The 27964-nt window shown below is 37.3% G+C and overlaps 1 protein-coding gene across 2 annotated transcripts in view; it reads right to left on the bottom strand.

Moving 5' to 3' along the window:
* ASAP2 (ArfGAP with SH3 domain, ankyrin repeat and PH domain 2) overlaps window positions 1–27964 on the bottom strand; it is a 90355-nt gene that overhangs the window by 21064 nt on the left and 41327 nt on the right. For both annotated transcript variants that reach the window (XM_058178200.1, XM_058178193.1), the window contains exons 8-15: window positions 24773–24848; window positions 22733–22819; window positions 17251–17354; window positions 17068–17137; window positions 6949–7036; window positions 1663–1711; window positions 1156–1322; window positions 464–597 (exon numbers count right to left, since the gene is read on the bottom strand). In XM_058178200.1, the coding sequence (XP_058034183.1) occupies window positions 464–597; window positions 1156–1322; window positions 1663–1711; window positions 6949–7036; window positions 17068–17137; window positions 17251–17354; window positions 22733–22819; window positions 24773–24848 (775 nt within the window). The remainder of the gene's footprint in view (window positions 1–463; window positions 598–1155; window positions 1323–1662; window positions 1712–6948; window positions 7037–17067; window positions 17138–17250; window positions 17355–22732; window positions 22820–24772; window positions 24849–27964) is intronic.

The raw sequence follows: 27964 nt of genomic DNA, 5'->3' as shown, positions 1-27964 counted from the left end.
TGGACCAAGTTCCTTTGCAATTTACATTATTTGCATAATGATATCAGTACAAAACTGAATGACATTCACAAATATGATCTCTATTATTGCAAAGAGGAAAGTCCACTTTCCTGTACCAGACTTTTGTGAGGTATGGACATTCCCTTTCTCCAACTATCTGTTAAAATGACATTTTACTGAAATATGTTTATTTTAATATACTACAGACATTTTAAGATAACATTTAAATATATGGATTAAATCTCAAAGAAGCTGTGTAAATGAATTTTCTCTACAGATAGCCTTCTCTAGCTTTCTTATGTAGCAGAAATTCAGTGGATTTACAGGTGGGAAAACCACTTTGGTATGTTTTCCTCTCTGATAGAAGGTTGTTATGGGATGAAGCCTACAAAAATAGAAGCCACACTTATGCTGATCCTCACGGGTCTTTTTTTTTTTTTTGATAGAAATACTTTTAATTTACCAGCAATTCAGATGTACCCAGCACATCTAATGTAAGCGACTGCATTCTGGAATAGTGGACACCAAGTTCTCGGTGTATTCCTGAACATTCAATGCAAGTCAAAATGCCCAAATTTGTTGAGAGCCAGGTTGGATCTAGAAGAGAAAAAGATAACAATAGCACCGACTCCACCGTTGAACAGGGTACTGAAACTATCTATTCAAGAGACTTCTAACTCAGTTCTGCTGGCAGCAATCAGACTGTTTTATTCATAGAAATGAAAATATTGTAAGGGCTATTTCATCACGAAGTACTTGAATTTATACTGTATATAAATACAAAGAAGCTAAATACCAACAAAGGGCCTATTTGTAATTAGTTTTCCTGACTGATGCTACTTTTTTGACAGCTTTAATTGAAAGCTTTTCCTATATAACAGGAACTATCAAATCTGCTCCCCACCTGATTCTTAAGCTTAAGTTTAATTAAACTGCCCAAAAGATTATTTTTCCTAAGTATCCCTTTATTTCCTTAAAACACTGTTCTTTGCCTTTGTCTTGCAAGTTATCAGAAAACTATTTTGTCCTACAGTATTTGTTTGTTTACTAAGTCCTTGAGCTGCATACTGGGGATTCAGGCATTGTTTTCACCACTGTTTCCTGCTTAGACAGAAGAAGGGAAAAGACAGTAATTTTATGAGATTTTAAAGTCACCTTGTGCTCCACAGTCACAACACATGTCATTTCCAGGCATTCTTTGCACATCAGATATTATTTCTTTTGTCAGTTCTTGGACAATGTTGTTTTCTCCCGTGTTATCATCACCTTTGAAGGCATTATTTAAAGCTTCTTCTTTACTATTCTGCAGTACAGATATCCAACTTGAAAAATAAAAACATATATTATGGTGCGAAATGGAACTGACAGTTTCCTAGCATCCACACAGAATGAAATTTAAATAAAGACAGAAGGTTTTCAAAGGTTGAGGTTACGCTAACCCAAAAATAACTGAGAGTCGACAAATTGCTTTCAAGACAATTTTCTAGGGATGGATTAGAAATGCCATAAAAAAGAAACTGAGAAATAGGAAATATGTTTGTTATAAAAGCTGGAAACATCTCTGAAATGAGATCAGTTTCAGTTAGTGACAGCTTCATTTAATGAACAAGTGCCAGCTGTGATCACTAAATGAGGACTACCTCTAACATTAATGCAACTTACATTTGACAGTCCTGTTCATCCTCTGCTTGGAAATGATATGTTCTGTCATCTATAAAATAATAAAATTTCTCATTGTTCTATGTATTTAATCTTATGAATAAATACATGTTATTTATTCAAATTAAACATTTTAGTGAACACTTAATTAATTCATTTATTAAAAAGTAATGTTACTACTGGGGTTTGAATCACAACCTTATATATTAAACAGGGTTAAAATTAACCAGAACCTTCAAGTACAGTAGGTTTAAGCAATCTAGAAGCAATTTTTTCTACTACCATTTCATATATAAGAGCAATATTTTTTTCATCTTGCTCAGCACTAGCTAGAATAAAAAGGGTTAGTACACATTTTACAAATCATTCTCAATAACATGTTGATTATTTCTCAATCCTGTTTCGCCTTGTATCTGGAATATGAGTATTTGGGGCCTAAGAAGCACTCCTATAACAATACAGGTAGTCCTCGATTTACAACAGTTCACTCAGTGACCGTTCAAAGTTACGCCGACACAAAAAAAGTGACTTTTTCACAGTTACAACCTTTGTAGCATCCCCATGATCATGTGATCAAAATTCATAGGCTTGACAAATAGTTCATACTTATGACCATTGCTGTGTCCCAGGGTCATGTGATCACTTTTTGCAACCTGCTGACAAGTGAAATCAATGGGAAAGCCAGAATCACTTAACAACTGGGTTACTAACTTATCAACTGCGGTGATTCATTTAACAACAAAGGTCGTAAAATGGGGCAAAATTCACTCAACAAATGTCTCACTTAAAAACAGAAATGTTAGGCTCAATTGTGGCCCTAAGTCGAGGACTACATGTAGTTATTTGTAACAAATATCTTGCCAGGCATTACTGTGGTCTTCTTAACTAAATGGATATTTGGTTTGATCAGTTATACCAGGGGTCGTCAATCCCCAGGGTGTGGCCCACTACCAGGCTGTGACCTATTTGGAACTGGGCCCCACCAGCGGTGGGCTGGTGCACACGCGCAGCTCGACTTGTGCAAGCAGCAGCCAGGCATACTTGCACTCAAAGCAGCTCACATGGCCCGGTTCCCCTCCCCCTCCATCTGGGCCATCAAGCTGCAAAGGTTGGGAACCCCTGAGTTATACTGACCTTTCCTTTCATAAAAGTTCCTTCTAACTCACTTTAAACATTTTTTAAAATCCATTTTTACTATCAAGCTTGATTGCCAGTGGTTGGTAGTCCCCAGTCTTGCAACTAAAGTAATACCAAAAGTCCAGCAAACTAAATACTAAATTCTTCCTCAAAAATGCCAATATTATGAACTTGGCAGTTCCATATTAAACATCTGGGTTCAATAAGTGGAGAACAAAATAAAAACAATATTGTTTGCACTGTCTATCCTCCACACAAATAAACATAATGTGGATAATGTTTTTTGTTTTGTTTTGTTTTTGTTTACATTTATACCCCGCCCTTCTCCGAAGACTCAGGGGGGCTTACAGTGTATAAGGCAATAGTCTCATCCTATTTGTATATTTATATACAAAGTCAACTTATTGCCCCCCCAACAATCTGGGTCCTCATTTTACCTACCTTATAAAGGATGGAAGGCTGAGTCAACCTTGGGCCGGGCTTGAACCTGCAGTAATTGCAGGCAGCTGGTTTTAATAACAGGCTCTAACAGCCTGAGCTATTATGGCCCCTAATGGCTACTAAAAGAAAACTGTGCATCTTTAGTGTCTGTTTGAAGTTACAATGGCATTGGAAAAAGTAACTTATGACCACTTCTCACACTTAACGACCACTGCAGCATCCCCAGGGTCACATGATCAAAATTTGGACGGTGGGCAACTGTTTCATATTTATGATGGTTGCAGAGTCCTGGGGTCATGCGTTTACACCTTTTGTAACTTTCTGGCCAACAAACTCAATGGGGAAGCCAGATTCACTTAAAAAACAATGTTACTAATTTAACAATTGCAGGGATTCACTTAACAAGTGTGGCACGAAAGTTCGCAAAAGGGGGCAAACCTCGTCTCACTTAGCAACATAAATTTTGGGCTTAATTTTAGTTGTAAGTTGAGGGTTACCTGTAACTTATAAGGTGTACAATTTAATTGAAAAACAAACTGAAATCTGAATTCAGATCTCAATTGAACTCAAACTGAATTCAGACCGACGCTCAAGTAAGCAATACCCCAATGAAGGAACTGCCAAAGAGCCATCAGTAAACAGCCCAGCCAAAGAAACCCTAAGACTGCCCCCATCCACACAGACAAGCAAGCCACTAGAATATAAATTGAGAGCAAACCCCACTCCTTACTAGCACTGATGATGTGACCTAGTTAGGGTAATGAAACATCTGCAAGAAAAAAGCAAGCTCAGAGAGTGCCAAGGACCCCTCATTTCAACCCTGAGTTACAAATATGCTCCTTTACTGAAATCTTTTAGGGAGCAACTGTATGTACATCTTGGTCCCACCTCATGCTGTCAAGGCCTAAATTGATATAGGTAGTCATTGACTTGGGACCAATGGGTTCACTTAACGACTGTGACATTCCTCAACGATCACCATGAAAAAGGTTGCAAAATCAGATCCAATCACATGGTGAATCACCTTACGACCATCAAAATGTATAACTGTAATTGCCAGACTCAAATACCATCATAACTCGAGGAATACCTGTCCTTTTAAAAAAAAAAAATCGAGACATTTCAGAATGCCTAGTGGTAAGTATATAGTACCTATTAGCACTCCTAAACAAAATATGCCTTTTCTGAGGAGCAGGCAGTTTTTGGGAAAAGACACAGCTCCTTTGGCTTCTAGATATGTGCTAGGTTTATACCATAGAATGTGGAAAAAAATGTTAGGCATAATCAAACAAGGAGGGAAGGAAATAGTTCTAATTCCAAGAGTAAACTCTTGATTTTCAGTTAATAAGATTCAGATGAGTAAGAAAATAAATTGTGGCTAAATCCTTTTTTATCCACATTCATCGGAAGCAGGATGACTGCAATGGCTTTATGTTTAACAATGAAAAAAAAACAAAAACACCTAATCAATAATCCTAAACAGTTGTAGGACCCACCCTATTGACTAAGTATCAGTCAGAAAAACAGTATTAAAAAGAAAGGAAAAAAGTTGCAGTTATTTTCTTTGCATATCATGAAGGTGTACAAAATAGAATATAGCAAAAAAAATAAATGAGCATTATATGAAGAAAAGGTCATAGGAGTGGAAGGACTATAGAAGTCATTTAATCCAACTCCCTTCAATGAAAGGGCCACTGGATAATTTTCAATGACCATCTACCCTTTGTTTAAAGGCCTTCTAGCAAAGGCAAAACTACCACATCATGTGGCAACATATTCCATTGGATAACAGATCAAACAATTGGGAAGGTAATTCAGATGTGTAACATGGAACTACTTCCTGGGAGCTTTAGCCTATTGATTACATCCAATTCAGGACACTAATTTTCTACTTGTAACAAACTAGATGTGGATAAACAATGTCAAATCTAGCTTCATTTGGGGAGTGACAAACAGCAACCAGAGTAAAAATATAAAAAGTAGCTAAGGCAAAACCTTCTGTTAAACTTGGCTGTTTTCTTTTTATCGGGGAGTTTATAGAGTTTATACAGTTTATAAACATATGATTCCATAATGTTTCTGATGTCCACATTATATCCGCAGACTACTTGCTGAATACCCACTTTGAGTGACCAAATAAGTTTCCTTTCTGATAAAAAATATACAATCTAAAAGCACAGCATCAGCAGAAATAGAAATAAAGCAGCACTAAATCAATCAAAATACAGATGAAAACTACAAAAAACAAACAAATCAGCAGTGTTATGGATGTGTGCCAGGATTTCATTGCCCATTTTTCTGTCTCCCTGCTCATCTCTATTTCTTTTCCTCCAAAGAAAACTTCAATAATAATTTAGCTTCTTATCTCAATGTATCCTGGCAACAACCCTTGTTTCCAAACTTATAATGGGGTCTTGAATTGGGTTTAGATTTGACCTATCCTTAATTATGGCTGTTATATTGAGACAATTCTAATTATGAATAAAGCAAGTAGTGAAGCAAAGATTCATGCATGTAAAAGATGAAAAGAATCGGCACATTTGTAACATCTACTTAATCTTCAAAGTAATCTGCATAGGTTCTGAACAAACCAACATCAACAAAAAAAGTATTTGGTAATTCAGAAGTTTGTATTAAGAAGTGTTTGGTCTACCAAGCAGTTTTAGAATATAAAAAGTTTCAATAGAACCAAAAATTCATTAATGTTAATCCCAAACGGTATTTTAATTCTAAAAAAGTGAGGATTGTTATAAATACAGTTATGTATGTGTGTATGTGTGTGTATACAGATAGAAAATGCTGTTTAAATGTTATTGTTTCTAGCATCTTATTTACACAAATCAGTAAAATCCAATGCACCATCAGAAAGATACACTGAATCTCATCTCATTAATCCCTTGCATAATGCATCAGAGTATCTGGGATTCTGCTACTGCAATATGTGGAACTATACTGTTACTAACAAAATATATAGCTATTTACTGTGAAATTCAAAATATACTCTCTTCTTCTTATGATATTTCTTTTGAACACATTTTATCTCTCAACTTTGTGGTTTGCCCGTTCGGTTCCCTGCTGTGTTCTTCGCTGCAGGTAAAACACCCCTTTTAAGCTGTAGTGACCTTTCCATTTCCTTTACAAAAGTTGCACTGCGTGGACAGATTAGTCTTCTTCCACAGTAACCATGCTTACAACTGTTTTGTGCCAAACAAGCAGCAAGAAATGGGCCACTGCCGATGAGAGCAAATGTTTACCCTCTGAGATTGTTAATATGCTCTGTCATTTCCTGGTACAAAAGAAGAAATCCTATGCTCAAGAAAAACTACAATGGTGGATATATATATTTTTATCATTTGCCTTTCAAATGTTTTTTTAAAAAAACCCTCTGCATTATACTACATGATGACTGAGATTTAATTCTGTAGCAACATCAGGAAAAAACAGTTGAATCCAATTTGAAAAATGTATAAAGTTGCATCTCACAGTTAGCGTAGCAATGATAACAGATAAAAGCAACGGATAGGTTCATTGACACACATGTACAATTATATATGAAAAGACAAATGTTTTATGCACAGCAAGCTGCAGTAAATATATTCTAACTATATTTGGACTGAAATCGGAATCTCTTAATTCCTTTTCTGAGACAATATGGAAGTAAGTAGAACTAACTAAAATCAGAGTACCTACAAAACTGAACAACAAACCTACGTGATATGAGGTCAAAACATTTTTTCTCTTCTGGATTTGTTTTCACTTGGCAAGTTAACAGATTGAGCTTTGCAGGAGGTCGGTTTGCCTAATTAAAGAAAAACAAAACAAAAAGGAAATCCCTTAGTAAGAGCATATAAAGAATATAGACATTTTCTGTTACCATTGATTCCGAAAGGAAAAATCTTCCTGCAGTTAAGTGCACCAAAGTTATGGTTGCAGAAATTAATGAAATATACAGATAGCCAGTGTTTTTGAATAATATATCACAAATTGGAATTACTATTTTAGGGTGGGTTTGGATTAACCTGAAATTTTAAAGTTTTGGTGTGATAATAAAATCATCTTTCTTCTTGAGTATTTTTTTTCAAACATGGCAAATTATTCTTCTAAGCAGCTCATACTGATGTGATTTAGATTTTTATGATAAAATATGGGCAAGTAATTACTTAAGGGCAGTTTTCCTGCTGTAAAGCTTGACTAATGGATTTTAACTTGTAGAGGAAACATCTGGCTTGTATCTGGTAATAAAATTAATGGTGACCAATTAAAATAGAGCATACTTTATAAGAAACCTAATAGGATTGGAGAGAAATGCAGGACTCCCTCATGTTTAAACACCACACATTACAATTAACATTTAGTTTTTATATTAATAGCAGATCAACAGAATTCAAGACAAATTACTTTGGTAACTGACAGAACAATACAAAATTACATATAAAGCTTAACCATTAAAACAAGACAGAGCAGTTCCATAATATGCACAGCAAGAAAAAATATCTTGTTATTAATTGTTGCCATAGACCTCAAGCAGACATTAGTGGCATTCATAATCAATGATAAAATGTATTCCATTGTTAAGATATTGATGGGGGGAAATGGGACAAAAATTATCTTGATGTATTATTTTCTCCTGCTACTATGTAAAGACCACTTTGCATGCTACTGCAGGTAGCGGAATGAACTTAGCTCCAACCTCTGCTCTAAAGAAATGAATAAAAGCCAGACATTGAATTGAAACGTGGCAACAACAGATAAAAATGAACAAAATTTATTTTCCAGGCTAAAAGATAAAAAGCTTTTAGAAGCCAATGAAGCAACTTTAGCAATGTTATGCGATCAGTTTCCAGGGTTTTTAAGTACGAGTATGATCTGAAGGGTCTTATTAAAACTGCAGTCAGTGGGCTTAGTGCTGCGCAAACCTACTTCTAAATCAATGCAATGTTACATTGGCACAGCAAATGGAAAAGCTTGTGGACATAAAAAAAATAACAACTTTTTTTTTTTGCACAGCTTTTGTTCCCTTTTCTTCTTCCTGAGAACACAATAATCCTTTTTGGTCCCTTACTACATAAATATATGCTTCCTGGAAATGATGTTCTAATCAGAAAATATTCTTAATCTTTAAAAAGATGGATTTTTTTTTTAATTGATGGAAGGAAGAAAAATAACCAGACCTATTTGTTTCCAAATTAGCAATGCTAGGAATGCATGTCACTGCTAGTAGAAACTTTATCCATTCTTTTTTTCATTCTGAAACGGAACATACCTTACCAGGAAATATATCAAAATACTCCCACTCATATTTAGCCAGATATATATCTCTACAAGCAAGCACAGCTGCTACTAGCTAACTTGGCATTTACTGAAAAAACCAAAAATGGCTTGGGTTTGCGCAACATGATCTGCCATAAGCTACACTTACGCCTCACTGGCTGTATTTTATAGCACTCTAAGCAGTGGTGGGATTCAAATAATTTAACAACCGGTTCTCTCCCCTAATGATTTCTTCCAACAAGGGGCGTGCATGAGCGCACAAACGTGCCTACTGTTCCTGTCCTATTGTTTTTCTTTTCTTCTTCCTATATATATATATATATATGCTTATACCTCCCCATCAGTTTTCCTCTCTCTCTGTTGCTTCTCTGAATTTATCTTTTTCTCCACTTTCCCATTTGAAAACTCAAAAATAAGACAGGGTTTTATTTTCTTTTTGGCCCCAAAATAAGCTTTGCTTTGCTGGCTGAGGAATTCTGGGAGTTGAAGTCCACAAGTCTTAAAATTGCCAAGATTGTAGACCCCTGCACTAGGGCTTATTTTTGGGAGGGTGTCTTATTTTCCCCCCATGTACGGGAGGCCCATTTCTGCTTGCTTGCAGGAGGGCAGGAGGTGTGGCCCCACACTGGCTTACCTCAGGGTTCTCGCAGCCAGGTCACCCATGCCCAGACATCTGCCTCACCTTGCAGCCGTGGCACCAACACTGCCAACTTGAAAAAGTGGCCCAGCGCCCATGTGGGCTCCTGTTGCACATGATTGTTGGTGCTGCCGCCACGAGGCAGGTGTCGGGGCGTGGATGACCTGCCTGCGGAGGTCCTGAGGTAAGCTGCATGGGGCAGCTCCACTCCCCCCTTCCTTGCCTTGTGGCCGCACCACAACGAGCAGCCAGCCAGAATGGGCGGGCAGCTGGCTGCACAGGCTCTTAAATAGGTCTTATTTTGGGGGTAGGGCTTATATTATTAGGCACATACATAAAAACATGCCAGGTCTTATTTCTGGGATAGGTTTTATTTTCGGGGAAACAGGGTACCAGCATCTGTACCCTCTCCAGTTTTTCTTTTTCATTATCCCCAGCACTATATTTTTTTCCAGTGGTGGAATTCAAATTTTTTTTACTACTGGTTCTGTGAGCATGGCTTAGTGGGCATGGCAGGGGAAAGAACTGCAAAATCCCCATTCCTTCCCCACTCCAGAGGAAGGATACTGCAAAATATCCATTCCCACCCCACTCTGGGGCCAGCCAGAGGTGGTATCTGCCGGTTCTCCGAACTACCCAAAATTTCCACTACCGGTTCTCCAGAACCCGTCAGAACCTTTACATTCAACATAAAATAAAGATTTTATAACCACTCATTCTGGATCCTTAATCCTTTCCAGTATGGCAGTCCTTAAAATAATAGAAGCTGAAATCTAATAAAATCACATCATGGCTTTGCATGATGTAGGAACTCACTGATAATGAGCATCTGTCCTTTCCTGTTTGTAAAAGTAATTTGCCCGAATGTTGAAGTGAGTTTTATCCCAAATGTGTCAGGTTAATTAATTCAAAATAGAAGCTGTTCCAGATGAGGAAGTGCCTGTTTAGAAAATGGATTTGACGGCAGATTTAAAGGGACAGAGTGGATGGGTGGAATAAGATTAAGATGGCAGAAATGCTGTTGTGCCCTATTCCCTTCTTTCCAACCGAGCTCCTCTAAAACAACAACACATTTAATGCAAAATCAGAGGAAGAAATAAGAAGCCATTTCTCCTGAATAGAACATAACAATGGGAATCATGAGGTTCACTGAAAACCAAATATAAACTGTCAGAAAGAAATGACATTGCACCAGGTAGGTTTTCATGATCTAAACTTGAAGAACCCATAGATCTAATCTGATCTAAGACTCAATCTCAGAACATCTGCAGCAATAATTAACAGAGGCATTCTCAACACAAAATATATTCGTTTGCGTAAATGAGTAAATTTGAGCTGCATTGATATTAAAGCAAAACATACAAGTTATAACACAGCAGAATATCTTTGGCACTACTGTATGTAGAATAATTGCTGCAAGTGCTTGGAAAGATGGCCTGGATGTTACCTGGATCCTTAAAAGCACAAACCACCTTTTAAAGCGATTCTTTTGCTATAGCTCATAAGGCACGATCTGTTGTAGATATAATTTGTTGAATAAGGCACAATAGCTTATTGCATATTATGTAAGAGTACAAGAGCTCTACCCAACCTTGTTTAGAAGAAATAAAATGGGTGTTTCAAATCTGTTAATTTAAGGCACCTGTTTTTGCTCCTCTAACCACTTTAATATGCCAAAGAAAGCCCATATTCTTGCCCCCCCTCACTCTGGCACCATGCATTCCTCAGATAACAATTGTGCACATTTGCATACACATTAAACCATTGTTTAGAAGCCACAGTGACTAGCTTAGAGCATGGGTAGAATCTGCCAGTATGAAAGAAAAGAACTCACGATTGTAATTTCTTCTTTCTGCAAATTACCATTGCAAGATACCAGTGAAAAACAAGGCATTTTAAAAGTTCTAAAACTGAGAGTAAAAGAAAGTTGGGAATTATATTATAAAGTCAAGAATCAGTTGATCAAGTCAATGGGACTGATACCTATCCAAAAAGGAAAAGGAGCTATGAGTAGTTACTGGAGAAAGAAAGCAGCAGCAGTATTGAAAACTGGAAATTGAATAGATGTTTTTAGTATTTCAACTGATTTTAAAATTAATTGCAAATATAAAATTGAATACATTATTACCGTATTATAAAATTATCATTTGGACATAAATTGTTGGGGGCAATAAGTTGACTTTGTATATAAATATACAAATAGAATGAAGAGTATTGCTAACATAGTGTAAGTCGCCCTGAGTCTTCGGAGAAGGGCGGGATATAAATGTAAATAAAAAATAATTAAAAAACAAAAACAAAAACTAATTATTTCAATTATTTTAATTTCTTTAATAATTAAAAGGGTACCTAAATGAGATCAGCCAATTTCATGCTGAGAAAAATAAGAAATATGAGTGACATTCTTTTAATAACTAGTCTCCAAAAGATTGAGTCCTCATCTTAACTTTCTTGGAGAATCAGTGATGTAATCTATGGATGGAAAGTAAAGTACAGTACTTTTGTAAGGTACTTTTCTTTGCAAATTGAATGTAAAATACAACTAATCTCAAAAAACAAAACATACCCTACATGTTATCATAAAAAAAATATTCTAATTGAGACACAGATCCTTTGAAACACAGACCTACTATAGAAGCTGTGCGGTGCTCTAATCCATATCATTTTATCTGGGAGGAAGACCCACTGCATTTAAAAGAATTTGCATTCTAATGAAATGCATACAGGAATGCTACGAATGATAGAAACTAGTTTTGTAGCAGCTTGGAAGAAAACAATATTTCACACTTCAGGTAAACTTCCAAATAAGGGCTTACAGGTGTAGAAAGGAAGTACAGTGTTGTATGCTTTTGCCTGGAGCTGTTCTTCCAATTTCCTATTTAGCATGATCTCTAAGTGCTGTTCTGTCCATCTGAACAATAATTCTCCTCCAAACCAATTACTTTTAATTAAAGATTTCTTCCATGCCTTTGGCAAGAAATGGTTGGCCGCTGACTTCTTCCGGGAAGTTTTTTCAACTACCGTACTAGATCCAGTCCTCCTTAGCTTTTTGGGGATCAGCCAGGCGTACTTGCTGTGGTTACTCCTTAATTATAGTTTGACAATCTAATCTGCTGTGCTACACGCTATACAGGATGAGGAGGAAGAAGCCAAAAATGAAAAAAAGGAGGTGTATGTTCAAATTTCCGTATGTTCACAATCCTTCAAAAATGAACTACCTTAATAACACACGTGAATAGAAAAGAAAACCATTTTGAAAAGGAAAACGATCAAATGGTTTACTATTCCTTTAATTTCAAAAACTAAGAAGGAACACTCAGCACAAAATGAAATGCTATTTCATTACAATACAGTCCTTAGTTAACAACAGTAATTGGGACACAAGTTTCCATCGTTAAGTGATGTGGTCCTAAAGTGCGAAACCATGTGATCATATCAGTTCATGACAGCAATCCTGGCAGTCCCTGTTACCATCCTTAAGCAAGGTTCCTGGGTCATTTTAAGCAAGGGCATCCTCATGTCTTTCTGTTGGCTTCCAACAACCCAAGTCAGTAAGGAAGTAGACAGGATGTTACAAGCACGGAAAGCTTGTAAACAGGCTGGCAGGCAAGTAAGTGGCTGCCAAGTGGGGAAGAGTGTGTGATGGTGTATAAGTGTGTAAGTATAGTGTGAAGTTAGAGAGGCTTGGAGTGGCTGAAGCCAACAGGGGGTGGGCATGAGAGTTTGCATGAGGAGCCAACTACCACACAGCACAGCACAAGTGCATCAAGGCTTGGGGCAGTTGTTCTCAATTATATTATTACTATTCATTTTTTATCAATTGTAAGTTCTTCCAAGATCATTTTATTTAAATGATTTTTTTTTACAATTATAAAGTATATATTCTATTATTGAATATAGGGTAGCCTTATTTGGTTGTTAGGAGTTCACTGCTTTTTTCTTTTTATAAAATGAGCATAGAATGTCTTGTGCATATGCACATATTGCGAAAACGTTTGTATCAGGGAGGTCTTTGCATAGATGTTGATTAAACCTTGCAAAATCATGGTAGAACCAAATCTGCAAAAAGTTACACATATAAAGAATTCAGTGCAGATGTTCACAGCAAATGCATGGCTGAGCCTTCTGAGATAACATCATTATTGCTTGTATGAATTCAACACTTTTTGCAAAACTACTATTATCAGTTCTTCTAATATGTTTCTGAAGAAGAGGAAATTGGAACAGAAATATGCTACTTGAATGAATGAAACGTTATCAATATATTTGATCATAACGTTGCATTTCTGTTCACATAAAGTCTGAGTATTCACAATCAACAGTACAGTTATTTATGCTTTATATTAGGCAAAGTAACTGACAGCATAATAACAAATAGACCTTGCTTTTAGAAACCTCTGATCATGAATGATCTCATTAGCATCATAACAGGTGTACAGAGAGAACTAAACGTACTTTTTTTTTACAATTTATAAATAAGTAAATACAAACTCCCAAATGAAAAAGTCCATCAAACTATGAAATTAGAAGTTGGAGAATTATATATATATATATATATTTCTAACAATGCTATCTATATGGTCACTTGCCCTTCTTGAAATACAGGAACCAGAACCTAAAAAATCAGCTCTCGTTCTTCATCAAATAAAGCACCTCCATTTCCTCAGCCTGACTTTCTGATACCATAATAATATTCTCTCTTTCCCATGATCATGCTTGAAAAGTTATTCAGATGATTTCTCTTTCATCCTTGGTGCAGGACATGTACAATGCACATGAACTAATGATTTAAAAATGTAACAGTCATAGCGTATCAGAGACATTTTTTGTCCAGAATTAAGACTTCACTCTTAATTCATAAATAATTACATGCTTTATGTAAATAATTACATAAAGCATGTAATTATTTTTAGAATTCCTCATCAAGCAAAGTAGGAAAATATGAGCAAATTCCGTATCAAGGGTATTGAATTGCTAATCATCTGCTCTGGAAAAAATATCGGAAATACTAGACGTACAAAAACAATTGCGGATTAATATGACTTTTTTTATATAAGTAACCACCTGTATACATAGAATGCTATAAAGAAATACTTACTGTACCATGGGAAATAGTTAGGAAGCCATTTTTAACAATGCACTTTCTCTTCTGCCAGACCTTCCTGATCCTGTTTTGTTAAAAAAATAAAAAGAGGCAGAGTGATCTATATTGCGAATTAATTTGAGCTGTTAGAGAAATTTTCATTTTTAAATTCAAAATACTGCAGCATTATCGTACATACCCATCACTTTTCTTATAGAGGCTGCCATCTCTTTCAGTGCCATGCTCCTTATTTCCCTGAGGTTGGTGTAAACTGTATGTTGTACTTTGACGGAGTTGAGAATCCTACAAGAGGAGTTGTGGTTAGAGATTATTGTGGCTTGGGTAATTAGTTTTATTATTTAATAAATATGTTTGCTGCCCATCCTGCCCCTGAAGGCTAATCCAATCATTTCAGAATCATTTCTTCCTACCCTCATTATTCATATTTGAAGAAATATGAATTGCTAAGTTTACTAAGGATATATCATGAACAATTCAAGTCCCAAACATAATCATCACCTAAATTACACGTTGGCTGTAAATGCGATAGGGAGATAATCCCACAAATTTGAAAAACCATATTTGCAATGCTAAAGCCTCTTTCAATTAAATGAAACTAGTATATAGACTGAACAATTACTGGCAATTCATCTTGGTTTCACTTAGAGAGCAAGTTTAAGAAAGAAACTACATGAATGTTTAACACTTCAGATTAGTATACTATCAAACTAGTTTGGCTGACTTTCATTCTCCTAAACAAAATAATTTCAGCAACTAATTCTCTGGAAATGCTATTTATTTTTTTATTTATTTTATTTTATTTTATTTGAATTTATATCCCGCCCTTCTCCGAAGACTCAGGGCGGCTTACATTGTGTTAAGCAATGCTATGCTGCAAGCGTATTGTATACATTTTGCAATGAGACTAGTGATTCATAAAATTGTAAGCCGCCTTTTGCTCACAAGAAACGAGATTCATCTTTCATAAACAACCATTAGTCTGAATATTTCAAGCAGTAAATACACAGCAAAAACAATATAAAGCATTTCTGTTAATCTCTGCATAATAAAACACCAAACACAAGAAAACTCCAACAATAACAAAAACCAAGCCTGTGGAATTCGATACAGAAAATAATTTTCAACAAAGTGAGCTTCAGTGCAGGATACTCCAGGGGTGAAATGCTCCTGGTTCAGACTGGATCGGCCGATCCAGTAGCGATGGCGGCGGGTGGTTCAGCCAGCTGAGCTGCCTGATCATCAGAGCTTTTTTTTTTTTCCTTTTAAAATAATTTTTTAAACAACCTATTCGGCCAAATAGGTTTTAAAAAATGCTTTTAAAGGTAAAAAAAAAAGGCTCTGACAATTGTGCAGCTCAGCTGTGATCGTCAGAGCCTTTTTTTAACCTTTTAAAAGCATTTTTTACAACCTATTCGGCTGAATAAGTTGTAAAAAAATGCTTTTAAAAGTACAAAAAAAAAGATTGTGCACCACAGCTGATCACACACACACCGCACAGGCTCTTCTACTTACCTCTTGCCTCCTTTTGGCGTGCACTGTGCATGTACACCTTGCATTTGGTGTGTGGTGATCTTGGCACACACTTTAAAGTCACAGGACACGATATTGACTTTAAAAAGACCAGAACTATTGCCAAAACTGAACACTTTAACAACAGAATAATCAGAGAAGCCATCGAGAAAAATGCCCACACAGCATGAACAAACGAGATGATACCTCCCGCCTACCAGCCATTTGGAAACCTGCCCTTATTGACAACCGTGTCCCTAACACGAGGAATGACACCAGACCCACACTCACGAGGTCCACACAGGATGTCACCACCACACATCCACCCAGAAAGCACACCCAAACCCACACTGATCAGGAAGCACGACCAAGGACCAGAAGCCAGACCGCAGCTGCAACATTAGCCATTTCAAACCCCTCCAATCCATACATGCAGCAGACTGACACCCACTACGAAGATGTAGCACGACCACGAACACGAAGCCAAACAGCAGCAGTGCAGCTCACCAGCTCAGATCCCCCTGCAACTCAGACTAATTTGAGCACAACCAAGCCCCCACCCAAACAGGACACACCCCCAGCCAATCAGAGCACAAAAAAAAAACCCACATCCAATCAGAGCACAGCCAAGCTCCCACCCAATCAGTTCAAACCCCCACTAGCAGTTATGACAAAGATGACGAATGAGACTTCGTCGAAACGTCGCCAAGACACTTCCAATTTTACGCGGGAGAAAACCCGAATAACCAAAGACCTACATATACTCCATATATATATGTATTTCTAACAATGCTATCTATATGGCCACTTGCCCTTCTTGAAATACAGGAACCAGAACCTAAAAAATCAGCTCTCGTTCTTCACCAAATAAAGCACCTCCATTTCCTCAGCCTGACTTTCTGATACCATAATAATATTCTATCTTTCCCATGATCATGCTTGAAAAGTTATTCAGCAGATTTCTCTTTCATCCTTGGTGCAGGACATGTACAATGCACATGAACTAATGATTTAAAAATGTAACAGTCATAGCGTATCAAAGACATTTTTGCCCAGAATTAAGACTTCACTCTTAATTCATAAATAATTACATGCTTTATGTAAATAATTACATAAAGCATGTAATTATTTTTAGAATTCCTCATCAAGCAAAGTAGGAAAATATGAACAAATTCCGTATCAAGGGTATTGAATTGCTAATCATCTGCTCTGGAAAAAATATCGGAAATACTAGACGTACAAAAACAATTGCAGATTAATATGACTTTTTTATATAAGTAACCATAGAATGCTATAAACAAATACTTACTGTACCATGGGAAATAGTTAGGAAGCCATTTTTAACAATGCACTTTCTCTTCTGCCAAACCTTCCTGATCCTGTTTTGTTAAAAAATAAAAAGAGACAGAGTGATCTATATTGCAAATTAATTTGAGCTGTTAGAGAAATTTTTATTTTTAAATTCAAAATACTGCAGCATTATTGTACATACCCATCACTTTTCTTATAGAGGCTGCCATCTCTTTCAGTGCCATGCTCCTTATTTCCCTGAGGTTGGTGTAAACTGTATGTTGTACTTTGACGGAGTTGAGAATCCTACAAGAGGAGTTGTGGTTAGAGATTATTGTGGCTTGGGTAATTAGTTTTATTATTTAATAAATATGTTTGCTGCCCATCCTGCCCCTGAAGGCTAATCCAATCATTTCAGAATCATTTCTTCCTACCCTCATTATTCATATTTGAAGAAATATGAATTGCTAAGTTTACTAAGGATATATCATGAACAATTCAAGTCCCAAACATAATCATCACCTAAATTACACGTTGGCTGTAAATGCGATAGGGAGATAATCCCACAAATTTGAAAAACCATATTTGCAATGCTAAAGCCTCTTTCAATTAAATGAAACTAGTATATAGACTGAACAATTACTGGCAATTCATCTTTGTTTCACTTAGAGAGCAAGTTTAAGAAAGAAACTACATGAATGTTTAACACTTCAGATTAGTATACTATCAAACTAGTTTGGCTGACTTTCATTCTCCTAAACAAAATAATTTCAGCAACTAATTCTCTGGAAATGCTATTTATTTTTATTTTATTTTATTTTATTTTATTTGAATTTATATCCCGCCTTCTCCGAAGACTCAGGGCGGCTTACATTGTGTTAAGCAATGCTATGCTGCAAGCGTATTGTATACATTTTGCAATGAGACTAGTGATTCATAAAATTGTAAGCCGCCTTTTGCTCACAAGAAACGAGATTCATCTTTCATAAACAACCATTAGTCTGAATATTTCAAGCAGTAAATACACAGCAAAAACAATATAAAGCATTTCTGTTAATCTCTACATAATAAAACACCAAACACAAGAAAACTCCAACAATAACAAAAACCAAGCCTGAGGAATTCGATACAGAAAATAATTTTCAACAAAGTGGGCTTCAGTGCAGGATACTCCAGGGGTGAAATGCTCCTGGTTCAGACTGGATCGGCCGATCCAGTAGCGATGGCAGCGGGTGGTTCAGCCAGCTGAGCTGCCTGATCATCAGAGCTTTTTTTTTTTTCCTTTTAAAATAATTTTTTAAACAACCTATTCGGCCAAATAGGTTTTAAAAAATGCTTTTAAAGGTAAAAAAAAAGGCTCTGACAATTGTGCAGCTCAGCTGTGATCGTCAGAGCCTTTTTTTACCTTTTAAAAGCATTTTTTACAACCTATTCGGCTGAATAAGTTGTAAAAAAATGCTTTTAAAAGTAAAAAAAAAAAGATTGTGCACCACAGCTGATCACACACACACCGCACAGGCTCTTCTACTTACCTCTTGCCTCCTTTTGGCGTGCACTGTGCATGTACACCTTGCATTTGGTGTGTGGTGCGCACTGCGCATGCGCGCACACAGCGCGTATGCGCAGCCATCAAACCGGTTCAGATTTCACCACTGGGATACTCCCATTCAGAAATGTAATTAGTTATCCAATTTCTATCTTAATGAATAACTCTGGGTGGCGATCAGAATTAAAACAGAATAAAAACAATAACAAACACTACAAAAATTAAAAATACAGGCAAGCTGAGAAAAACAACCCAAATCACTAATATAACCCAAAAAAGGGTCCCTATATACACTTGGGGCCCTTGTAGAAAACCAGGCCTTTGGGGCCTTATAGAAGACCAACTGGGTGGTCTGGGCCATTCTGATTTCCAGAAGGAGAATGTTCCATAAAGACAGAGCTACAGTAGAGAAGGCACACATCTTCTAGGCCCTGCCGACTGCCATTCTTTGGCCAATAGAACCCAAAGCATGCCTATCCTACCTGACTAGATCAGACGGATAAAAACAATTGGGGGGGTCCCTCTATAAATCCTATTATGATTTATGTTGATATTTATGATTTACAACTTATAAAAATATTATAATTAATTTATTAAAAATCATAAATTAAATCCTATTTTGACATAAAAAATCTTATTCTGATTTATATTGATTGCTTATTTACTATTCTATGACTATCATTGAGTGTTGTATTTTATGATTTATGATGATTGTATTTTATGATCATGATTTATTACTTGTTGCTTATATGAACACTGACAGCGTATGCACTAGAGACAAATTCCTTGTGTGTCCAATCACACTTGACGAATAAAGAATTATTTTCTATTCTGTTCTGTTCTGAAGAGCTTTCAAGGTGATCACCAGCACTTGGAATTGCACCCGGAACCACACAGACAACCAATGCATCTCATGGAGTAGTGATGTTACACATGGTGAGTAAATGGCAATATTATGCTGTGGTATTCTGCACCAGTTGAAGATTCTGAATGCTCTTTGAGGGCAGTCCTATTAGAGGGGGTTCAAGAAATTCAGACAACATATCAGTGACAGTGAGCAGGGCTTCCTGGTTGAGCACAAATGGCACACAGCCCAAAGGTATGCAGAGGCCCTTCTAGCCACCTACATTTCAAGGTACCCGTCCTTAATTAGGAGCTGTCAGTCCAGGAGTATCCCCATATTCTGCATTGGGTCTGTCTAAAGCATTGTCACCTATTTAAAACCAAAAATGGAAGATTCCTGGAACCAGAAGGTCTGAACACCCAAAACCACTCAGTTTTCTTGGGTTGAGGTGAAAATTGTTGCATCCCATCCAGGCCCTCACAGCCTCTGAACACTGGGAAGGGCATCCACTCCACTTGGAGTGGAGATATAAAGCTGAGTATCATCAACATATTTGTGATATCATGCCCCAAACCATTGGGAAAACCTTACCCAGTGGCTCATAAACAGCAAGGGAGAAAGGACCGAGCCATGCAGCCCAGCACAAAGTAGGGGGTTCTGACTGGGCCTCTCCTGTCCTATCAACACTAACTAGAACCAGCTCCAGAGGAGGGTAGAGAGCCAATACAAAACTGTGCTGCCCACCCCCAACTCTCAGAGCCAGTTCAAAAAATATATCATAATCAATGATATTTGAAGCTGCTGCAATGTCAGAAGAGTAAGGATGCAAATACTACCCCTATCCTCTTCCCACCAGAGGTCATCTAACAGTATGACCAATGCCATCTCCTTCCCATATTCTTGTTTGAAACCCAACTGAAAGGGGCCTAGATCATTCCCAAGCTACCTTAGACCCCCAACTTAGACCCCCCCAAAAAAGTAAGTTGATGTCCCCCAAGACCATAAGCCTGGAGAATTCTACCACCAACCCGGCCATGGATTCAGGGAGCTCCAGCAGGGAGGTTCCCATGCAGCAGGGCAGCTGGTACAATTGCAACATTCCCTACAGATTCCTACAGCCCAACTTAATAAATAAGATCTTGCACTGAGTAACCTGTGGGGCAGTACCCCACGAGGTCTCCCACGAATCTAAAATGACCATCAAGAATTGATTCTGTGTAGCCTCCCATGCTGGCCTTCCAGTTACTGGCAACCATTAATATTCCATGCTATTATGTAGGCTCAGTCCTCATTCAGTGTTCGTCTTTTTTTTTTTTGTCTTTGGGTGGTATTTCTGGAATTCTGCTAATATGAATATGATTTATGTTATTTTGGCTACAGATGTGCCAGTATAAAAAGAACTGAGACTACTACTAGTAGCCTGTATAAACTTTCAACCTGTGTCCAACTGATCTATATTAAATAACTAAATATATGATCTCAGAAAATGCAAAACAGAAGAAATCATTGACATGCTGGTCACTTAAGAAAAAATACAAGTTTCTTCATACGTGACAATCATGCAGAGTATTTTTTATAAAAAAATATTTAAAGGACTTACTCTCCTAGACTTCGGTCACAAAAGGCAAATGCATTTTAGGAAGAAAAGTAGATCAGTTGCAATGCAAAAACACATAGCACAGAGCATAGCAGAAGACTACATAGCAAGTCATTGTATATATATATATATATACAGCTTTGAAAGCATACTTTTCTTTATTTGCTCAGGTTTCAAAGTTGTGTATCCCAAAATACCACTAAACAGATACCACTGAACAGGTAGTCCTCAACTTACAATCATTTGTTTACTAATGGTTCAAAGCTACAACAGCACTGAAAAAAGTGACTTACACGCACTTACAATTGTCACAGCATCTCCACAATCACCTGATTAAAATTCGGACACTTAGCAACCAGCATGTATGGTTGTCTAAGGACATGTGCTCATCATCTTTCAGCAAGCAAAATCGATGGGGGAAGCCAGATTCACTTAACAACTGAAGTGATTTGCTTAAAAACCATGGTTAAAAAAAAAGTTGTAAAATCAGGCACAACTTACTTAATAATAATTTGATCCCAACTGTGGTTGTAAATCAAGGACTACCTGTACTAAAATCTTTACATTAAGTTTAAGGATACTTGGGTGGGCACAAGGTGATTAGCACTCAGAAGCAGCAGTTAATAATGTATTAACAGCTAAATATTTTGTTTCCTACTCATGAAGTCCAGGTGATTCATCCAAATCTGAAAAGACTAGAAGCCTTCAGGGGAGTCTTCCAACTAAAACTATAATCCAATAAAGTAATCCTAATTTACAGGAGTATTGCTGTGTGCTCGCCTAGAGTGTCTATGAAGTTTTATGCATTTATACTGGTAATTCTAATAGTCCCACTATTCCCCCCCCCCCGATTCAGTAATCTTCTCTGAAGCTAGACACAGTAATTATTTTCAACAGAGCCATAGGTTGAAAACTTTGACAGAGAGAGGGGAACTTGTTTAGAGATGGTGTGGTGAAGGTTGCAGAGGATCTACCCATGAACACTAATGTAGGGTCTGTATCTAATAGATAAGGTAGAATATGCAGTCTTTTACAGGCTGATGTAACTGAGTTTCTGAGTGGAAATACCAGGATTTGAACTTCCCCAAATGATTGGGATGAGTATAAAGTGGGTGAGGCCAGGACAAAAATTGCATGTATTAGAATTTCTAATTTAATTAGCCAGTTAATGTGATTACTCACCATATACTTAATGATTTCCCCTTGCTTTCACAAATATAAAAATTATAGTTCTGAAATAAATTCTGGGAGGAGTCTGGGAGTTAAAGATTTTATATATAAAGACATATAAGACTAAGACTCCAGTGGGATCTTTGCAGAAAAAGGCAGAGAGATTTGACACTTTCAGTGGAACCCTTTAAGTTTGTTTGTTTTGTTAATGTTTGTATGTTTGTTTGTTTGCTTGCACGAACTCTGGGAGCCATTCCAAAAGCCATTAACAATGCCTACAGAACAATGTACTGAACTTTCCCAGAAATAAGTTTTAAAATACTGCAATTCTGTATGACAGTGCCCCAGTTAAAAACAAGTTAGAAAGGCTTTGGGTACAAAAGGAATAAGCAATGCAGAAATGTTCTAAGAAATCTGAACAAATCTTGTTGTATCTAATGTAAAGTATATTAATCTCATACAATCAATAGATCAGTAAATTGTTCCATTAAACCTGAACAGCACATTGTATCGGTTTATATGCTCACCTCCTTCTGATCAACCTGAAGTGCAGTTTTTAAAATATCCCTTAGTTGAATTAATTGCTTTCTTTCTTCATCCTGCACTTGCTTTATCTGGAGTGGAGACATAACAGTTCAAAATAAAATTGTCAATGCACATTTTGTATGGGTGTAGGGAAAACGCTTCTTGCCTTTAGAGAACAGAACAACTCAGAGACCAGAAACATACTCGCATCAGTAGTTACTGTGAAGGCTTCACTAGCAGAATCAGCATAGTTCTCAGCATCTGTTGCTAAGAAACACAATGGGGCCAGGATTCTAATATTCTCATGTCTCGACTGTAGGCTTCCTCAAAGAATCTTGGTTAGACATCGTGAAAAATAGTGTTGGACTTGCAGTCTGAGGAGGCAATTCATCTCCCTTTTCCTGTCAGCAGTAATTCGGATTAAAATTAATTGTTACTATTGTATTGTCCTAGAAAAACATGTATTTATCTGATCATTAACAGTTGATACCAACATGATGGCACATAATCAGTTATCACAACTAGCTTCTTCTTTATCAAAGTTTGATTAAAAAAATTAGGGGTAATAAGGAGGAGCACAGAAGTATATGCTGAGGGGTTACAACAGGACAAAATTCTGACTCGGTAGTCTACGCCTTACTATCATTATTAATATTTAATCTCCTCAATAATCAATACATTTTACTTGGATTAGAAACGTACTAGTATAAAAGATGTAGCTCCTTTTAGCATGATTAGATTACAACAACTTCTAGAAGCTCAGCTACCAGAAAACAGACTACTCTTCAGCAAATCAACACCGCTAACCTCCGGTAGACCATTACTAATCTCATCCCCAGACATTTATGACCCAGAAATGAGTCTGCAACATCATTTAAAGGATTGGAATTTTCCCAAAACTTTTTGTCTTTCCAGGCCATGGCGGTCTGTATCTTTACATCCATCCACAACAATGTATGAAAGAACACTAAACACACTCCTTGGTAATTCATTTAATAAAACAACTGAAATCACCAAACCCAAAAGACAATGAAAAACTAAACTGTGTACAAGGTTAATTTTTAAAAATATCTAGGTAATATATTCCCGAAGCAGGTTTTACCATACAAATGACTGAATAAATAAGCATATCTTCAGTTGTTTGGATTAGGATAATTTAGAACAGGGTTTCTTAATCTTATCAACTGTAAGATATGTGAACTTCAACTCTCTGAATTCCTCAGCCAACATCTAAACATTGCTGAGGTTGAGAAAACACTGGCTTAGAGCGGGGTCCCCAACCCTTGGCCCGTGGACCGTGACTGGGCATAGCATGCCAGAAACTGGTCCAAGCAAACAAGCTAAACCCCTTCTGCAGGATATAGGCAGCATATGAAACCACGCCCCCTTCAGTCTGTGGAAAAAGCTCTCTCCATGAGACTGGTCCCTGGTGCCCAAAAGGTTGCGGGACACTGTCTTAAGAGAACCAGATATGCCTCTGTCAGAAAAAAGCTCTGCTATTTGCTACGTTGCTACTGAGGCCCTGTTCATGGCCACCTAACTGCCAGATCATCTGATGAACAAGGCCTCCCCATGTGATCTCAGTCCATAGATAGGGTACTGGGAAATGTGATCTTTTATGCACTTGGCTTCAATTCATTTATCCTTTCCTATATCACCATGGCCATCCAATCACACTTGGCCAATAAAGAAAGCCAGCCAGGCAGAATACCACCACATATCTGTTGCTGTTTCACTTAATATGGAGACCAAGAAAAGAGACAAATTTTTAAAAATGTAGACATTTTGTTTCTCCTTTTTTTAAAAAAAACTTTTTCAATTCAGAAATTTAAAATCTGTCTTTTTCCCCCAACATATATAGCCGCCTTTAAATTATTTAGTTTCTTGTTTCTAAACTTTAAATAAATATGGTTTTTGTTGCTTCTGCTGGTTTGTTTTGAAATTTACAATTCTGTGTTTTATGAATATTTTGAGTTCATTCAGAAAGTCCAATTCAGAAATTGAGAACAGTCCAAAAATATGATGAATATTCCACTACTTACAGTGTGAAGATCTGTCGAGAGCTTTTCTATTGAGGGTTTGAGGCTTTCAACTGCTTTCAGACCATCCTGAAAGAAGCTGTGAAAGAAAGAAAAAAGTTTTTCAAAAGGAACTAATAAAAGTCAATGTAAGATATCCAAAGTTTTCTAAAAGACGTAAAAGATTAGCCAATTCAAAGTGTTAACTTTGCTTAACATACATTTATGCATTTTATGATGCTCAAGGGTTCCACAACTAAATCAGAAAATTTGTGAAAAGATTTCAGCATATCTACATTTAAAATTTTTTGCAGTAAGAAATCTTTTAATAGGCATAAAGATAGGCAAGAGTCAGAAATCCAGGGATAAAATGGCTGAGTTCAAACAAAACAAGTTTTAATCACGATTTGCTAAAAAGGAAAGTGCTTTGGGATTTTTAATGGTAAGTAGTATATAAGCAATGTCGGCTGGCAGCCCCCAGGGGGAGGGCCTTCTCTGTGGGGGCTCCTACCCTATGGAATGAGCTTCCCCCTGGACTCCGACAAATACCTGACCTTAGGACCTTCCGCCGCGAACTTAAAACCTACTTATTTCATCTTGCTGGACTTGCTTAAATTTTATATTATTAAATTGATTTATGGGTTTTAAATTTTTTAGTAAATTTTAGAGGGAATATTTTTATCTATAAGTAGCCAAATTAAATAGGTTTTTTAAGGGTTGTTTTTAGTTTTGTATTGTAGTTTTCTTTCTGTATTTTATTTGTGGCTGTACACCGCCCTGAGTCCTTTGGGAGAAGGGCGGTCTATAAATAAAAATATTATTATTATTATTATTATTATTATTATTATTATTATTATTATTATTATTATTATTATTATTATTAATGTTTTAAATAAACACATATATTAGAAATAGTCCACAAAGGATCAGTTTATGCATCATACCAAGTCAAAGACTAGGAGTTGTATCAGTGGAAGGCAGTTTTCTTTTGTCCCCATTTTTTGGGGGTCTGAGTGGGATTTCATAAACCTTATTTATTTCCAGGATACACTTGCTACTTATATCTAAGTCGGAGGCAGAGCTATCCTCAGCCTCTGTTGAAGTCCAGTTTGCACTGCTAAAGTAGTATCCAAAATTAGAATGACTTCAAGATAAAGTTTGTTACTTGTGTTATTGGCAGGGAAAAAAGGTATCAAACTTTTGTCTCACATTCTCTAACTGTACAGGTAGTCCTCGATTTACAACAGTTCATTTAGTGACCATTCAAAGTTACAATGGCACTTAAAAACATGACTTATTACTGTTTTTTATACCTACAGCTATTGCAGTATCCCCGTGGTCACGTTACCAAAATTCAGATGTTTGGCAATATATTTATGACGGTTGCAGTGTCGGGGGATCACATGATTCCCATCCACCCCCCCTTTTTGCAAACCTCTGACAAGCAAAGCCAACGGGGAAGCCAGATTTACTTAACAACCGTGTTACTAACTTAACGGCTGCAGTGATTCACTTAACAACTGCGGCAATAAAAGTCACACAATGGGGCAAAATTCACTTAAGAAATGTTTCACTTAGCAACAGAAATGCTGGCCTCAATTGCGGTCATAAGCCGAGGACTGCCTGTACTCCCTGCTTCCCATGGAAGAACTTAAAATTTTGGACTAGAAAAAACTTGCGGAGATCGACTCTTCAAAAGGGATGCCGGTAGAGACATTGTTGTAGTAGTGATCCAAGTATTCAGTCTAACCCCCGCACTCCAGTTACAAGAAACATAGAAGCCTCTTCCAGTATTTGATTACTGTTATCTGTGCACCACTCAAGAAAGCTTTACATCCATTCGCTCACAGATTATGCCTTCAGCATATCTTGAAAGAGAAGGACATCCTGCAAACACTCCATAGACGCTATTGTCCCTGCGTCACCTGCGAAGTGGAGGCTATCATTCACCGTATCCTCTACTGCCCTACCTATGAGATCAGAGGAAAAATACTGATGATAAGAGAAACTTAAAGGATCAGGTGCAAAAGGACTGGATTATCTTCTTCCAGATGCAATTCGATTAGTTAACAGTTGGGTCTTTGTTTTTGCTACTACGCTCTTGCAAGCTCAGAAAGAAATATATACGATCAAAATTACAGCAATGGGTAGTTAATGTTAATTTCCTTGTATGTTGCACATCGGTTTATGCAGGCGGCATTTGTGTTTTGTTTTGTTTTTTCATATCATGCTACATTTTTATAACCTACAATCACAACAATAATCTTATATTTGTTCACTCCAACCCTTGAAGCTTAATTGCTTAATTTTAATGAAATTACCTAAAGTTCTCCAGTTAGCAGAATATTCTGGAAAGCAATAGTGGTATCATTTTTGCTGTAATTATGATTTACAAAGTTCAGTGGCTGGATTCACACACATTAAAATAAGCACAATACAAATGAGTTTATTTCATAAACTATGGTTAGACAAACCATAATGCGTCCACATTTTCCACCTATAGTCTTCTATCAGAGGTTACAGGTAGTCCTCGCCTAATGATCATTCATTCAGCAATTGTTCAAAGTTATGACAGCACTGAACAAATGGTACTTACACCTGGTCCACAAAAGAACAGCCACTGCAATGCCCGTGCAGTCACATGATCAAAACTCCCCGGGACTCTGCCACTCCTGCACTCAGCTACCCCTCCCGTCCTGTATTCCACCATCCTGCCACCCCTTGCCTTGCGCTCCTCTGTCCCTGCCACCCTCATGTTCTTTCTCCCACTGCTGAAGAGGCGCACCTGGCCTGGCCCTGCGCAAGGCAGCTCTTGGCTGCACAAGGTTGGGCTTCCGGTGCAGGGGAAGAAGAGCACAGTGTAGCAGAATGCAGGGTGCCAGAAGTGCAGGTTGGGGCACAGGATGGGAAAGGCAGTGCCGTGCGCCTTTGGCGTTGAGTCATGCCGACCACATGACCACGGAGATGTCTTCGGACAGTGCTGGCACTTTGGCTTTGAAACGGAGATGAGCACCACCCCCTAGAGTCGGCAATGGCTAGCGGCAGAATGCAGGGTGCCAGAAGTGCAGGTTGGGGCACAGGATGGGAAAGGCAGTGGAGCACGGAACAGGAGACGTAGCAGAGTGCAGGGCAGCCGGAGTGCAAGGCAGCGGGAATGTAGGGCAGCCAAACAGGAAGAGATAGGGAGAAATAGGGTGGGTGGGTAGAGGTGATGCA

This window comes from Ahaetulla prasina, chromosome 1 (assembly GCF_028640845.1).
Source record: "Ahaetulla prasina isolate Xishuangbanna chromosome 1, ASM2864084v1, whole genome shotgun sequence".
Taxonomy (NCBI): domain Eukaryota; kingdom Metazoa; phylum Chordata; class Lepidosauria; order Squamata; family Colubridae; genus Ahaetulla; species Ahaetulla prasina.
The sequence above is the reverse complement of the archived record's forward strand: the minus strand, read 5'-3'. Positions and strand labels throughout refer to the sequence as shown.